General features: G+C 38.0%; 2 protein-coding genes across 6 annotated transcripts in view; one reads left to right on the forward strand and one right to left on the reverse strand.

Moving 5' to 3' along the window:
* MCPH1 (microcephalin 1) overlaps positions 1-17,999 on the reverse strand; it is a 135,722-nt gene that overhangs the window by 35,293 nt on the left and 82,430 nt on the right. The window lies entirely within an intron of this gene.
* The window catches only part of ANGPT2 (angiopoietin 2), a 49,101-nt gene continuing 31,545 nt past the window's right edge, over positions 444-17,999 (forward strand). For all 4 annotated transcript variants that reach the window (XM_054195842.1, XM_054195843.1, XM_054195845.1 and 1 more), the window contains exon 1: positions 444-1,161. In XM_054195842.1, coding sequence (XP_054051817.1) covers positions 877-1,161 — 285 coding nt within the window. In that variant the 5' untranslated portion in view covers positions 444-876. The remainder of the gene's footprint in view (positions 1,162-17,999) is intronic.

Here is a 17,999-nt window from a genome sequence, read left to right on the forward strand (position 1 = left end):
GTTCTCTTTGCGAGGACATGCCCAAGCCTGCTTTTGTCTGCTTAGGACAGTGTCTTTCTCTGTAATTATACAATGCTTAAATAAAATTCTTTAAGAAGAACTAACAAGCCCAGGAATTTTTTTATTTTTTTTTTTTGGACAGCGTTTAAAAATGATTACCACCCCAACTAATTTACAAGCGTAGTCGGAGGCTATCGGAACGGATTGCTCTGTCTAGGAAACTCTTAATTGGAGCCGTGCTGCAGGAATTCGCGGGGGTCCCGTTGCTGCCGGCTCCTCCCTGGGGTTTCCTCTGGCTCCGCGCCGCCCCGCGCCGCTCCGCGCCCCTCCGCGCCCGGCCGAGCGCTCTCCCTCCAAGCCCCGCTTTACGAATGTCCCCCCCCCGCCCCGTCCCCGTCGCACCACCCACCCCCCCCGCAGGAAGGCACTGGCGAAGCCGGGAGGGAGGAGCAGCTCCGCTCCACATGTCTGCCTGCTCTTATCAACTTATCATATAAGGGAAGGAAAGTGATTGATTCGGGTACCGGGGCCCTCAAATCCTGGCCTGGGCGAGGAGAAGAAAGCGACAGGGCTTGTGGGACAAGCGGCACCGGGTCGTCCCCCCCCCCCCCCCAGCTTCAAGGGGAGTCGCTTTTTTTTTTTTTTTTTTTTTTTTGGGCTTTCCGCATCTGACAGCTGAGGGCACGGCGGCCGGGGAGAGGACGGCACGCTTCCAGTTTGCAACTGGGAGAGTGGAAAAAACAAAAAAAAAAAAAAAAAAAGCCCAGCCCTCCCTCCTTCAGACGGCCCATGGCCCCTGCGCAGGTTCGCTAGGTCCGCGCCCCGCTCCGCGCACTCGGGCACTCCGCGCTGGCCGGGGCTACCGCAGGAGTTAAGATGCAGCTGAGTGTTTACTTCTTTTGGGGCTGCAGCTTTTTCCTAGCTTCGGGATACAACTCCTTTAGCAAGAGCATGGAGGCGATGGGCAAGAAGCAGTACCAGGTCCAGCACGGGTCGTGCAGCTACACCTTCCTCCTGCCCGAGACCGACAACTGCCGGTCCTCCGCTGCCTTCGTCTCCAACGCCGTCCAAAGGGATGCGCCTTTGGACTACGATGATTCAGTTCAAAGACTGCAGCTACTTGAAAACATCATGGAAAACAACACTCAGTGGCTAATGAAGGTAGGAGGATATCATTTCTACTAAAAAAAAAAATCCTGTTTACAGTATCTTCTTATCTATTTAATTGCGGTTTTTGTTTTCTTCCAACAGTTTCTAAACTCACAAAGTGCATTATCTAAACTAAATTTCGGAATTACCTTTCAATCAAAAAATCTGAGAACATAATTTTACTGACTAGCAAGGAACAGAGGACCGCAATGTTGTGCAGAGCTTGTGTTTTTAAGTTTGTCATTACATTTTAGTTGCTTGGAGAAAAAGTAAATTACATACGCAGGCAGACTGCAAGCATGTCTGAAATTTCTGACATGAGAGAACCAGCTACTAATTTATAATTAACTGACAAGAGCTATTTTATCTCTATTTAAAGAACACAGAATGGACCTTTATCTGAGGCATGTCTGAAAAATGTTATTTGAAACATGATTTCAAACCTTGCATGCAGAAATTAACATATTAAGCCCCACTGATAAAGAACTGTAATTCTAAGCAAGGACGGCAAGTCTGACTTGCAATGAAATTAGTGTAAAGTGACAGAATTTCAAGAAATTCATTAGCAGATATCCTTTGCATCTTGTAACGTTTCCACTCACATATACAATATTCAAGGGAAAAATATTCTGGAAAAGGTGTTGCAGATGCCACACAGCTTCCTTTAATGCAACTCCATTGTAACTAAGGGAAAATGACATGTTTATTGGCAAAGTGGCAATATTTGTAAAATTATACCTGAAAGAACAGAAAAACAATGTATACTGCGTAGGTTCTTAATATCGCTGGAGAATAAACCTGATCGCTATTCCACATTTTTATAGAAACTCATTTGATTCTAAATGCTATGCAGTTCAATAGATTTTGATTTAATAAACCTTTATTTCACTGGTACCTGAAAAAGTATGATAGTATAGTTTAATTACATAGTAAACTTAGGAGTGTTTATGTCCCATACCAAGATGCCTATCTTCTAAGCGATAAATATTTTGAGGACTTGACTTAACTTAGCAGTTGACATAGTGTCTCCAAATAAGTGCGCAAGTGACGTCACAAGACTTTTTTTTCATAAAGAAAGTAATATTTGTTGCGAATGAAGAGAATTCACAATTCTCTACAATGAGTAGCCACTTTACGTGACTATAAAGTAATTTTGCATTAGGGTTCACTTCTCTCATCAGTTACAAAGTTGCAGAACTAGCATGATATAATCAAAGAAAGCTGCTAATGAATTTGTGTGTAAGAAGTCACACTTCAAAGCAGACAGCAGAGTGTTGTCATCTGGGAACGAACCTGGAAGGTTAAATCCGAAATGCACACGCTGAATGCTGCAGTGTGGGCCTCTAAATCTGTCCTTCTGGGTTTAGGATGCTCAATTTAGACATCCAGATAATGTCAGTTCAGTAGCTTTTGTTTCTTTAATCTCACAGGCAAACATACTTCCCTTCACGTACTTACCTTTCTATGTATTAATTTACAATGCTCACTATTGTGATGTTAAGACCAACATTAACAGATGTCCAGTGTAGGATGGAAAACACACAGAGTAAACCAGTCTAATCTACCCAGCTGCTAAGCAATTTCCTAACATAAATAGTCAAATCACACACAAGACTCCAGTGCTAAATGCCACTTAAATAGGCAAACACAGTATCATAAGTGGCATCAGGTAAACAGAAACCAGTAAGCAAATTCCAGCATCCTTATTTAGTAAAAACTGTGCTTTTTCCTGTCAGTCCCTGGGAAATCAGTTACAAGAGGAGTAGGATAAGTATATCTCAGCCATTCTTTGGGGGATCAAAAGGCAGATTTTCTGTTTTACAAGACAAGAGAAATGTTTCTTTTATTTGAGCAAAGATTTCCAAATAAGATTCTTTAGACTAGCCTGATTTTTTTTCCTAGCTGTGCCACAGCTAAACATCCTGTAAAATAACTGCTGTTTGCCTTTTTCGCTATTTTAACACCTGCTCTTTATCTTTATGTCATCTGTTTTGTTCACAAAGAGACTCCCAACAAAAGTAGCTTTTCCTCAGATGTGCTTTGCTAGAGACACCTGGTCTGCAAGTGAACATGAAAAGCAAACAATAACCTTTAAAGTTGCTTACAAAGTTTACTTGCTGTTTTTTTAAGGTCACTAATACACATTCCTAGGTTCAACTTACGAAAATATAGTACTAGATTTATCAAGATATGGCAAAAAAAAAAAAAATTGTTCACTTAGTTTTTATACCGTATTGAAAGTGCAATATAAGATGGGTTTAAAAAATAACCTGACATTAAGTTATCGGCAATCGCACAAAAAAAATGCTTTAGGTCTTGGTTTTTAAAAAGTTTTTTTTTGCTCATTTAAGAGGCAGCACCTTTTTCGTTTTGAAGTTGTGTAAAAAAAATACATTATAAGCTTTTAGCGTGAATTAACCTTTAAACGTTATTCCTGAAGTATTGCACATCCCCAAACATTTTTACACTCCTCCCCCCTCTCCTGCCTTTAATCCATCAACTAAAGGAAACGTTCTGTTTCTGAATGAACACTAGGCTGTATGAATGGAACAGATGGGAAGTGTGCGCTTCATCTGCTTAATGGACAAACACAATGGGAAGAAAATGAGTTACGTAGGTTCAGCTTCTTTTCTGATCGGCTCCTGCATAGGGAGCAGAAGACTTTGTTCTACAATTGCTACAAATTGCTGCTTCATGAAAACACATTTTTTGGGGGGCTGAACTGTATTAATGCCTTATGCCAGTACTGTACATACCATACATAAAACTGGAATGTCTTTTCAAAAGCAGATTACGTTCAGATGACAATCTAGAACAGACTGCTATTCCATCTAATCCAGCGTTTAGCAGTAAGCCAGTAAGTGATGCTGTAGAGCAAAGGCCAAAACCCGAGATCAAAGGTGCAATAATATACCTGAAATGAACTTTCTTCTTTGACTTTCCCTACCTTGGGATCAATTTGTATATTGAAGTGTAAGATTTTTTTTTTTTAACGTGTGTGTGGGCAGGGAGAACAAACCTCTCAATAAGAAGATTTTCAACTAATTTGAGAGGATAGCAGACAGGTATACAGCAGAGATACAAGACTGGGAATTTTAGATGTACGTACAAAAGTTGGCTATTATACTTTAGATTTTTTTTTTAAATATAAACCCATCAGGATTTCAGATATTCCCAGAAGACAGGCAATTCCCGTAAGTTCCACAATTAAACAAATCTCCATCTGAATTAATGGCAGCTTTACCTTTTGGATCACAGCATTTCTACTCAAGAAACTGCATTTTTTCAGGTTTTAAGACATTGAAATAACTGAATGCTGACTTGAATTTACTTAAATTCACTAGTACATAAACTAGATCCTATGACTCAGGAGACGTGACTCTGTTCAATAGTGTAAAAGAAATGGGTCATATTTTCTTAGTCTTTCCTGTTATAAACAGTTGAAAACAATGTATGATCAAATGGATTATAGCATATGGAATACAGGTAATTTATTTGTAGTTTATCAGCAGATCAAAAGATCAGAAAATAAAAGTTTGTGCCAGGAGTCAACATTTAAACCGAAGACCAGAACTTCATCCTGCACCATCCCAGCAGCCTAGGAGAGGGACACTTTGCTGATGGAGGTTCTGTATCTTTGGATACTCTGAACCGAGATTCATTTTTCCTTGTCATGATATCCTGGAAGTTAAAAACCCTTTTGTCACTTTGAAACATGTTTCTTCCCTAAGCACAACAAAATCAGATGTTTTAAGATACACGGGAATGAATGCTTATAATTTTTGATGAGTAATTACCCATCAAAGGTTACAATTATTGTCATACTTGTACAGAACCTCATATCTCAAATCCAAAAAGATATTCTGACATGCCATCATCCAAAAACATCTGCACACAATGGACAAGGACAAATATATTGTACAGCGTTGGATTTTAAAGTACGCAAGAGATGATTCTGACTCTGAATCAAGAGCTGCATTCCTTTCTTAAGTAATGCATCTGTTTTCACTTATTGTGAAAAGTGCTTGTTTCTGTCTATCAACTACGTACTTGCTAAGCAAAAGAGTACTGGCAGGACCCAAAAGAAAAACTTTTTTACTTTCAGATTAGTACATGTTACAAGATAAAGTTTCCACGCTGCTTCAAATGATCTGACTGTGCAGTTTATTGTTATATCTCCTGTAGGTAAATTTCTGTGAAAGGATTCGAATTGACACTTTTGCATGTGTTTAAAAACTATGTTGTAAAGACTATTTCTGCATCATTCCACAAATACTAAATTGGTGATACAGGTATGAAATTGTACAAAATCAGCAAAGATGACTAGAGATTTTCTCGTACAGATCTACAAGACAAAACTGAAGTTGAGAGCATGCCATCTCCAAGATGTTATCAGTAAAAAATGGGATAAACAGAGGCTTGTTTTACTGAACTAGTCTCTTACTAGCATTCAGGATATATTTTTATGTGCTTTGTTTGCTATTAATATGATCATAAACTTATCATCCTTGACTGGTCCGAACAGCAAATTGGGAGACTTTCTCAATGAATTATTGACCTAAAAGTGCTTTATTTTTCTTCTTTTTTTTCCTCTTTCTTCAAGTGCACATATAGGAAATGAGCCTGGAGTTGCTTGAGTTGACAGTTTCCAGTCCTTTTTGTTTGCATACCCACTTAACATACAAAACTTAACAGCGTACCCTTTAGAATATCTTAGAAACTTTTGCAGAGAGGCTGGGGTTCAGAATGGTGTTTCTTAAACAGACAATTATCTTGTGACTGCTGCTTTTTTGTTGTTAATTACGAATGAATTCAGTAACATGCAACTCCCCATAATCTACCAAGGGAAACAACTGATATCATTTGCCTGATCCCTAATCGCAAGAAACAAGCTATCACGTATGTATTGCTTAGAATGGAATTTTGCCCAGACGACCTTCAAAATGTGACATCTAGTATCTTCGGTGACTGTAATATACTGTCCTTTTCATACTATTTGTAGTTTTGAAAATATACCACATTATATATTATTTGATTTACAATACTTCTTACAGTAAACCAAGGCAGCTTAGTAAACCACTATTTATTTAACAACCTTTTACATGCTTTAATACAAGAACCTCCTGATGCATCTGTTATTTCATGGAATTTTACATAGCTTTGGCTGAAAGCCAGGATGGGGGCAAAGTAAGACTGTCTTCCTCCACCATTACCATTATTACAGGGCTAGATGTGCAAAATGCTGCCAACTGATTTAGAAGACATTGTCTCAGACCTTAGATTAGGGTCTACAACAGAGAGGTGCCACTCTCGGATCCTTCTCTGGAGCTTAGCAAACCCAGAGTTTCATCAGATGACTCAGTCTATCTTAATTAGCTCCCTAGAGTAAGTAAGTAAGTCCAGTCTGTCTCTTCAGCCTGGAAGAGAGAGAAATAGAGGAATGGAAAACTTAAAAGAAATTCCCCTTGAAGAGACAGATTTATCAGCATTGCTGAAGAAGTTGCAAAAGCTAGCCATGCTGCATGGCCCTCATCCTGGCATACTACTTTGGCACTAAAGTTTGTAAGCCTCAGAATCAAGGGACGATAGGTAGAAAGTGGAAATGCGGACTAGGCTGTAAATATGATACAAATAGATAGATAAACATTATGCTTCCCACTTGTTAAAACAGCTTAGGTACAAGAGTCAAATCAGGACTGATGGCCTTTCCAAACGGTTTGGTGTCTCCCCATCCCCACACCCTGACAGAATCATAGAATCACAGAATAGTTTGGATGGGAAGGGACCTTCGAAGATCATCGAGTCCAATCCCCCTGCCATGGGCAAGGACATCTTCCACTAGATAAGGTTGCTCAAACACCCATCCAGCCTGGTCTTGAACACTTCCAGAGATGGGGCTTCCACAGCTTCTCTGGGCAACCTGCTCCAGCATCTCACCACCCTTATTGTAAAAAAAATTTCTCCCGGAACAGAAGATGCGAGTTGTACTTCATAGAAGAAAAGGTTCTGGCATTTAATTGGCAATAAGATATTGATGGGAGCCTTAAGGATACGTGTACAGACTGCAGAAGGGAAGATGGGAGGAGATGGCTCTTGAATAAAAAAATATTTCATGTATGTACTAGTCTATGAAACAAGGATGTCACACATGGAAAATATGTTGGTAGTCCAAATGCACCCTAGGAAATCTCTTTCTGGTAATAACTGCTAAGCCACTGAGAAAATAATTTGTCAGTGGACTGTAAATACCAACATAACTTTCGGGAAAAGGAGAGTTTCTAAGGCACTGAATAAAAAGTTTCAGGAATAAGCACAGGCAATTTTATCTGCCATTTTATTCTTTTAATTTCTCAGACTAACCAAATATAAATTACAGGTGAAAAAAATAATAGGTACATCAGATCATACCATAGGACTATGCATCTGGGAAAAAAAAGGTATGGCACAGTAATTTAATACTCAGAAATGCCTTAGAGATATGGCACATTCCACAGTGGAACAAATTAAGCCAAATAACCTCACAGACACACAAAAAGTGAAAAATTGCTTTACAGCTGGAAATACTGTGATCATTTCATTTCCTTTAACAGACATATCTCTAGGAAATGGGTCAGAGGAAAAAAGAATTGTATTTATTCTCTAATGAGAATAAATTAAATACTGTTTGGTGAACCTAAAGTCTATTCCAAGTAAACTAAGCTTATAGGAAATGTTAAAGAATTCTTAAAGTTACAAAATCCAGATCCATGTTTTGTATAAAAAAAATCCCACACCTAAATAGTTCTGCAAACACTCACTGTGTCAGTTTTCAAGCTGTCTAGGAAAATGCATTACTACTCCTTAAATGCCCTTTTTTTTTTTTTTTTTTTAATGCTTACCACATTCCAAATAATTACTGAAAATCCTATTCGTTTTTATCTGTTTGTGGAACACGTTAACCCTAAAATTAAATGTTGTTTACAAAGCTCAGCAAATGTATCCTGCAATTTGTATGAGAAGGACATATCTGTCGGTTTTCATTCCAACTTCCAGCACATTATGGCTTAGTCTGGACAAAAAAAGGGAAGCCACAGGAACTTCTCTGCTGTCTTTATACTGCCTATATGAAGCTTTAGCAGTTTATCTAATAATCTTCCAGGAGCCTACTAAGGTCATTACAAGGTCTTACTGCTAAAAAGAGAAGGCTGGTAGAATATGCAACCTTCTCTCCATTAACTTTCCTCTATGTTACTAAAAGTATGGATGGAAATCTAGAATTCTTCACAGAGTTGCTCTAGACGAGCAAGTACTTCAGAATTCTTAGATGACAGCAACTTTCTTTCCAGTTCAGCTGTCTCTAGAGATTCCTGTTAAACCCAAGTGGCAAATAGTGTCCTAACTTTGCTCAAACTCCCTTTAATACTGCAGGGAAAAAAATGTCTTGTCAGTTTTGTATTTGTATTCAGGTCTCAAGCATCATGATAACGCTTAAAAAAAAAAAAAGGAAACTATACAGGGTTCCTTTACCCTCTGTGGAAAAACATATCAACTTTCTATCATTGATTTTGGTCAGGGATTAAAATCAGCATGTTGTGGTAACACAGCTGAGAGTTTAACAGACTATTTTATTGAATAGCTAGCTATGACGTCTTATTATTTAGGTTTCCAGAAGGGTGAAAAAAAAGCCTTGCTTGATACATTACAGCTCCTTCAATGTTGCAACTGAAATTCTTTCAGAGGCATTCAATTTTTCGACTCTGTAGTGCCTTTTAATAACGTAATTATCAAGAAATTGAAAATAGCTATGTGCATTTCAAAAGCTGTGCTAAAGCATACATGAGGACCAGAGTAATTCAATATAAAGTCAAAACTAGCAAATTGGAGCATTCAGGTGTGGTACAGCATAATCAGTCACGCAACTGTCATCATTTGAGCTACTTCAGAAGCAATATTTTAGTATGCTTTTTGAATAAAGTGTTTGCCAAAACCACATGAAAACACAGTATGTAAATGTTTGATCTTTAATTATCACTGCACTTAATAGAACTTTTTGACAGGGAGAAAAGCTAAAAGTTCTCATCTTTGGAGAAACAAAAATTGTATTCATTTAAAAATAGTAGGATGTCCTTCAAATGTCTAGTATAAAAATGACGGAGCAGGGTATTAAGCCCCATTCAAACAACAGCTCTGCAGACCTGTTCATTCTCACACTGCAGGCATGAAGAGTCATTCACCTCGTGTGCTCAACGATATCAGCTTCATCGCTATGCTTGCTTTTTGGGTCAGGCCTGCACCTGACGTGCATGATCCTGGAAGGAAAAAGCCTCTTTTGTTCCATTCTGTCAGGGCGTGGGAATGGGGAGACACCCAGCTCAGTGGAAAGGACATTTCCTGGGCAATAGCCATAGCCCTTACCCCACCAGCAGCTCCCCTACATATGCCATGACGTCAGTGTACCAGAGGCCTGCCTTTCATCGTGTGACCTGATGTATAGTCTCACACCGAGGTATTTGAGTAAGCCAAGCGGTTTAATTTTGATACCTGGCACCTAAAAATCATTTTTTCTTTCTCCAAAGAACTTGTAAAGAGAATACTAAGACACTTCATACACTTCCTTTAGGTCCTTCCCTTGGAACTAGAGCATTACGTTCTGTACAACTGCTTCTGTACAACAATTTTCTCCCCAGTCTCCTCCTGCAAGGTGTAACCACCTGCAAGGTAGTAGTTCAGACCCACCATTTTGATGTGAAATAGAAACCAGCCCCTTAAGGAGAACGTGCCAGTCAGTCAAGAAGCAGTAGCCTCATTTTTCCACAGCATCAGCTGTCAACTGACAATCTCAGCTGTGCAAAAAGTCAACATTCAAGCATCAAAAAAGCTGTAGATCAAGACTGAAATATATGTAGCAATGGAAAACACACTTGCCATACTTTCCTGTTGTGTTAACAAATACCCTGTCCATTCAGACAGTTCAATATTCAAGAAAATTCCCTGGTAAAGACTTAATGAAACAATTTCCATGGTTCTGCTTTTCTTTTCAGAAAGCTTTTCTATAAACAGGGTAATTCAGCTATTCAAAGGGAATGCCAACTTCCAGTTTCTTAACGCAACTTAAAAAAAAATGGATAAAGTAGGCAAAAGACAGCTTAAGCGAATGAGTAAAAATGGACAAAATGTTGTATTTTTCTGCTTCTAAGGAACTGACTTAAATAAGACTGAACTTCCTTGCGTGAGGTCTGAACTTTGACCGTATTAACTATTCCTGTGTTTTAACTTATGTCAGCCTTCCATCCTGATGCCAGATTTTCATCAGATATAATGACTGCCTATAAAAGTAATAGTAAATTGAAAAACCCGGTTGTAACTGCTACTGGAGTCTTACTGGGAATGTTTTCTGAAAACTACTCTGACATGATGAAACAAAGTTCAAATAACTAGAAGGTAAACCCCAAGACTAATAACCAAACCCTTAGAAAGTATGAACAGCAACAAATATAAACAATCTGACCCTGTTGAAATCTTACCACATACAAGCAAGGATTCTGACAGCTACAGTTTACCAGCTACAGAAGAAAGTTTAAATATAGTTAGTAATACCCTGCTTTTTTTCCCTGACACATAAGTTTATTTGACTTTCATCTAGAGAAAACTTACCCATGTCTTGAGTTCAGCTTCTTTGTTATGGTAAACTTTATTATTTTAAAAAGGCTCTGAGGACAGCATACAAAAACCTAGCTCCACTCTTAAGCAAGTAGAAAAATTCCCACTGAATTTTTAGTGAAACTGAGATTTCATCTGATGAAATCAACCTGATTTGATGACCTGATTTGACTGATTTCATCAAAAGGTGGAACTTTTGGTTGTACACGATTTGGTTGTACTCCTGCCCAGGGAGGTGGTGGAGTCACCATCCCTGGATGTGTTTAAGAGTCATTTAGATGTGGTGTTAAGGGATATGGTGTAAGGGAGAACTTTGTAGAGTGGAGTTGATGGTTGGACTCGATGATCCCAAGGGTCTTTTCCAACCTAAATGATTCTGTGATTCTATGAAGTTGATAATGGAGTAAGATGGTAAATCAGACATGTGCTGTAAGGCTGACTTCATATGCACCACTTCTAACTACTAATGATGCCATTGGAATAGAAAAAAGAGTGATAATTGCAATCACAAGGAAATACATGTTTTCCTTTTCATGTCCCTCTTGTCCATGTGGGAGTAACATTTCCCAAGAGTCTCATCCAGTCAAGCCCTTCGCACTCACCATTTTCCTCAGTGAATTTCCTTCCAACTTCACAATATTTTTTAATTTTCAAGCCAACCCAGAAAATCCCTTCGCTCAACCAGCTTTAACATCAGTCTTCCAGCCCCCTTTTGCAGCTCATTGCCTGTATGACTTCCTATCCCTGACACATCCATTTTAAAAATTCTGCTCACACAGATTCAATTCCTTCCCCGCCCCCCTTCTTCTTTTCCTTCATTAAGACCATTCAGCTTCCCGGTTGTCCAGTCTGAACTCTCTTTTCTCTGCTTCCCTTGTCATTCAGGATTGTCAGTTCTGGATTCTTTTGTCCTCTTTGTTAAATTTCTTTTTTTTTAACCCTCACCTACATGCATACTCTCCTGGGTATTAAGAGAGAGAGCTTATTTTTTCTGTCTAGCTGCATGCAGTATCAATGACATTGTACTTTATTTATCCATTGCTAGATGTGGCTACTCATCTTGCGAGTAGACCCTTACATACGAGGGAGTCTCCTGAAAGTGCGTTTAAAATTCTCCCTCTTCAGTGGCCCATCCCATCAGATCTTGACAGACAGGGACAGTTTCCTCCCATAAAGTACCCATCCTATAGTGCATAGCTTTGGTCCTCAGCCATTTTTGCTGAGATTTCCTCCTCTTCTATTATAGTTAATGCCAATAGCTTTGTTTGTTTTGCAAGGATCTGGCTTCAGTTTCTGGTCTTCATAGAAGGGCACCAACTGGCAGCTGCCTGGCTTCGGGCTTTCAGGAGCACTGACTGGAACTCAGCTGAAGAGGTGACTTTCCATCACCACCTGAGTGCTCAGTGGGGCACTAGAGACAACGAGGAACTTTGGAAGCTGTGGATGGAAGGACTTTTCTTCTTTGTTCTGTTCCAGCAAACTAAACTGCCTGCTTTTAGATGAATAATCCTAGCTATTGAGGCAAAAAAATGTAGTTTTTATCAGGGTTACACAGATTAAAATATATTTTTTTCTGCATCACGCACTACATTTTGGTTCTGCAATATGCTGCCTATACGTGCTGATCATATTTCCAAATATCTGTGTTTGTCCGCTTATAACAAGTAGCTTCCTGTTTTATCTTTCAAGCATGGAATTCCTCAGAAGCTTTTGCTTTAAAGACTCTTAACTGTGCTAATGGAGCAGCAAAGGAAAATAAATAAGAGGCATTTGACAAGAACATACCAAGATGCTCAGATTTTTAACTAAGCAGAGGTGATCACTTGAGCTTCCCTTACTTAAGGCAGAACTTGGTACTTCCTGTAGTCACAGTCAACTCCTGTGGTTTTGGGGTCCTGCTTCCCCCACCCGTTGTTTTGGAAACCTCAGGGAAGTTCTCTGAGAGGTCTGGTCTGGCAAGCAAGGAATTTTCAGACTGGTGATGAAAATGTAGCAGCTTTTCAGACACATCATTTCTCCTGTCCGTCTAGCATATTAGCAATGGAAACAGTGGAGAGAAAGATGCAGCACGTCTTAAAAAAAGAACCACAGTACTTAAGAGAGGGAATCTGTGGTTCTAAATTACTTTGTTTTTTTCTTTTTGCAAATGTACAGGAAAATCAGCTTGTGAGTTCTTAGTAGAGAAATGCAGTCCTTCAAAACTGAAATCAGCAAGTGACACGTGCACTGTCTCAAAGTCTTGAGCATTCAAAAATTGGCAGGCCTTCAGCTCAAATGGCTGGTTCTGTCTTGGTAGCATCATCATTGAGGGTTCTTCTTGAAGAAAAAAAATAATCTTATAAGAGCTCTGTAAACTATATTTAGAAGCCAGTATGTTGCAAAGTTTAAGAACTACGCAAAATGCTTTCAGTTTCCTTTATCTGTGAAGTCTGAAAGAAATCAAATGATTTTTCATGCTGAAAGATGCTCTGTGAACACAGCTTTGAAACAGGAGACACCCAGTTTTATAGCTTGCAAAAGGGACTAATTGTGTTCCGCAGCTTCCTAACTAGTTTGATCCTTGAACTCCGAATCATTCTTCCTTCTGGTTGGAAGTGGAATGCAAGATGACTGCTTCCCTAGAAAGCAATGCTGAGAATGAACTGTGAATGCCTAGCTCTTTTTCACTTCCCTGATAACACATTTTGAGAAGAGGAATTTGCTTCTTATTTCCTCAAAAAATCGCACTATGATTTGCTCCACCACATCATGAGCTATTGTCTGAAACAGGCTGTCCCGTTGAACGGGGAATTCACAAAAAAAATCACTTGATATTGTAAGTCGAGAGAAAAAAGATAAACGGTTTCATATTAAGAAAAATCTGTGACAGATAAAAATTTGCTAAAAATTGCGTAAGGTTTAAAAGGCTACGTAGCCCATGTCTTTCATGAAAAATGTTGTAAGTACCCCACCAACATACCTGACAGTAAGTTTATTTCAGCTGCCTATTGCTCAGTGGAATGGACAAAATACACAAAAGGGAAAGGATTACTTTAGGTCTGGGATAGCAAGTGTTTATTCAAATGTGGGCTTTTTAGGGCAGAATCTCATCTTTACAGCAGCCTGGTAAAGTTCTGATTCCCTGATGGTAGCATGGAAGTACAAAATATGACTGAAAACATGTAGACTTGTCTCCAAAAGGTTTGAATATTCAATTTGTGAAATTATAGCCCAATGCTGTAACCTACTTTTTAAAAATTAAATATTGATCGGCAGTATCTCTTATACTGTTCATAAATAAGCAATCCTAATTTTGAATGCTGGTGGCTTGTTGCACATAACAAGGAATATTTATATTCATTTCAGTGAATGGCAGAAGCATCATTGGCTTCTTGTCTTCCTGGCTTCAGTGCTACTGAACTTCGGCAAAATGCCATTCATGACTCACACTATTTATTTATTTATTCTTTATTTTTAGACTAATGGGAACTTTATGAATTCCTTCCCTGATTTCTAAGAGAAATAGCACTTAGTTGTGATCCTGAAAAATGGTGATTCAGAATCTTAGATTACTGCCTTAATGAATATGCTGAACTCTGAATGAGAACGGTTAATCACCAAATAATGGATTTTAGTTCTGAAGATATTGTTGTTAAATTCTGATTTTAAATTCTTTCATTAGTCATATAGGAATTCATGCTATTAAAAGGTTTGTCAAATTGACTATTTAGTTTCTGTTAACAACATTATTTTGAGATCTCAAGAGTATTTTTCATTTGCAATTTTATTCACATCTCCTAAAAAAATGCACCGTAAAAAGTATATGCATCATATATAGTATGATATATATAAAGAACCTATGTCACCCTCCAAGTGGCAAACCACATTAAAACGCATACGTGGTTAGGAAAGCAGTAGTGGAATATCACACGTACAATACAAGCTCAGTGTCTGGAATGGTGGGAGCTCAAGTCTAAGATAGCCTTTGGGATAGTTTCAGCTCTCAAAGTCTCTTCCCTTTTCCTACGCACTCTTTTGCTTTTTCTAGGTCATCAGTTTGATTGTAACTTTTGTTGTTAGTTCAAAACATACAGTAGAAAGTAAGATCATGCTGTAATACCTTTTAGTGTTAGGTAGAAAATACTTCCAGTCAAGAACATAGAGTGAAAGTCGTTCTTCATAAATATTTGTGCGGACAATGAAGGCATTTCATGCATTTAGTTACATGTTATATTAATGAACTATTTGGTTTCTATTTAAGTAGATTATTGCCAACGAATGGGGGATTTTTGTCTTGCTGCTAGAAAGTGTAAATTGTAAAAGTATAACAAACAGCTTCCTCTGAAGGAGATGTAATCAGACAGGAGAATAAGTTGGTCAGCTTTCATTTAGTGCACAAGTGGCATTAACTGAACCATCGCCTGCATATAATTTACTTTAAAGCCTGTATTTACTATTTTAAGAGTTAGCATTTTTAAACCTGTAGTATTTTATTACACAATTTTAGCTTGAATATTTTCCAATAAATCACAGCTCACTTTCAGCTAGTATTCATTTATGATGTTACTTTCACCTTTTGTTTGCTGACAGGGAAATGAGATAAGAGAAAAATCTTAGCTGGAGGTCTGGACAGGCAGACATGCTCGATGGGGCATGTAGGAAGCTAATAGCGTAGAGACATCTCAAGCATTCCCATATACATTCCCCAAAGATTTTTTTCCCTCCCTTGAGAAACAACACATAGTCCGTTGGGACTTCCTGCCCTAGGAAAAGAAAAAAAAAAAAAAAGAAGAAAAAAAAAAAAAGAAGAAAAAAAAGGCAATTTAAAATGTCTCTTTTCCAGGCATGATCGCTTTATTCTTCCGTAGTGTACTAATTTTTTTCCAAAAGTTACAAGCTACTAAAATTGATAACTGACTTTCAGAAAACATAGAGAAATATATTATTTTACTAAAAGCTGATTTAAAATAGCTTAAAGCCTGATTGATGGGGATTGATGCAATGCCCTTAAAAATGTGTTCCCTTAGGTCTGTCAAGATAAATGGATCTTGGAAGGGATAGGGATTCTTCCATTTTTATTCTAACTTTAAGCAGCAGCAACATTGATAGACTGTGAAAACAAGTATGAAAAGCTATTTTAAAGGGAACAAAACTGTCTGCAAAATGGACATTTTTAGAGTATTTTGTTTTCATAACACCAATACATGGAGAGCCTGGCAATATGGTGCTCCATTCATTACATACATGCATATTAAGCAGCATGTGTGGTATATATATGTAGGTAAAATACTTCATATTGCCTATATGAACTGCTGTGATGAAATTGTGAGAGTGTTTTCTTCTTTTTATAAAGGCTACATTACATTTCACTGTTACCCATGTTCAGTAGGATCCAAAAAGATGGGCTCATCCCAAGAAACTCTTCCTAGTGTGCAGGCTTCAATTATACTACAAATAAACAATTTGCATATTTAGTATTTTATTTGAAAATGAAGTCTATTAAAATAGTCTTTGAAAAAACTGTATTTTCTGTCTTTATATATAAAATGTATCAGTGAATCAGAAATGTAAGGATTCTGTGGCATATATGGATAACCTGCTACAATGAGACGGTTGCACATTGGCAGAGTTTGAAAAAAATGTTTCAAATTATGGGCTAAATTCTACTTCAGATGACTCATGAAGAATCCAGACGTGGCCACAATCCAAAGAACGCTGCCACTCTGAAACAAGGGCAACGCAACTAGACCAAGCACTACTGGGTTAAAGATAACTCAAGACATCTGGGGTATGAGAAGTAGGAAGGTCTCATCAGTACTCTGAAAAAGTAAAAGAGCTGTTGAGACTCATCAGCGGTTTTCTTATTTTGTCCTGTCACTAGAACTAAGCAAAATTGATCACGGATGCTTAAATTCATTTTCCATCTTGCTCACTTTTGTGTAAAAACTAAACATCCTGGGGAACAAAATGTCAGGAAGATGACCACAGGTATTGGGAGGGCTGATTAAGTTCCTTTGGTTTAAATTCACAAAGATAAGTTTTGAATAAAGCACGGAACAATTTTAGTAGGGATGCAAGAACAATAACTCAAAAAGCTTTTGACAGCTTAGTATATGTCAAACACTGTAGCTTCAACGCATATTTAAAAAGTGCCTCGTATTTGCTTGTTGTATTTTCTGTTGCTAGGTTTTTTTACTGGATCTACTCCACTTTTGGAAATTCAAAACAAAAATTAGAGGAAAAACACTACAGACATGTCATTACCCCTGCAGTTTTCTCTGTATCTACATTAGATGACTATGCATGCAATAAGTGTTGTAATACAACCTGATCAATACTTCTGCAAGGCCTTTTGAACTATTTTTTAAATTAATTACTAAACACAATCAAGGTCTGAATAGAAATATAGCTGTTTCTCATGGAAACCTTATGCATATTCTTTGGTTTTCCCCCTTGAACTTATAAAGAAATCTAGTTTTAGTTAAATTATTCCATATTTATCAGACTGCCGCTAACAAGAATATGAAGAATATCTAAGATTTCAAGTTAATGGCAGGAGAACAATTAGTTGTCATTGCAATCAGAGGAAGATAATGACCCTCATAGGCACTGATGTCTTTACAAGAATATTAGGCAAAGTCTGTATTTCAAACTCTAGAATATAATTTAAAATCATATCAGTTCTTAAAATAACTTTTCTGCACTATCAACAGCCACAGTTACCTTGGTAACAGTTTTGACATCTAGGAGAAATCCACGATCCACAAACTTGACAGGAAACTGTCCTTGTTTCATTTTAGGTTAGTGACTCCGGGCTCAGTCGAAAGTCCAACAACAAATGTGAGAGTTGGTGCAATGAAGGGAGAAGGAACACGTTGCTGGGGCATGGAGGTCTATGACCTCTCCATTTGGCCAGCGATCAGCTGTTAGATAGAATGAACAACCCAAATGCAGCAGAGCTTCATACAGTATATCACACGTAGCAGTTGCTGAGTTTATGGGGCTAATGACATTTTTCATGCAATGAATCTGCTGATCTAAATACAGGGCTATAGAGATATGACTGCAGATAAACTTTGACCTCTTTGCTATTTCTCCTAGCAGGTACAGTTTTAGAACGGATGCTTTATTGTAAGAATAAAGACTATCTTCAGATTTCTGTAGACAAGTTGTGAGAAAGCCTAAAAACAGTGCTTTTGGAATTTTCTCAAACTTATAGATGAATTCCCTGG

Source organism: Rissa tridactyla, chromosome 3 (assembly GCF_028500815.1).
Source record: "Rissa tridactyla isolate bRisTri1 chromosome 3, bRisTri1.patW.cur.20221130, whole genome shotgun sequence".
NCBI lineage: Eukaryota > Metazoa > Chordata > Aves > Charadriiformes > Laridae > Rissa > Rissa tridactyla.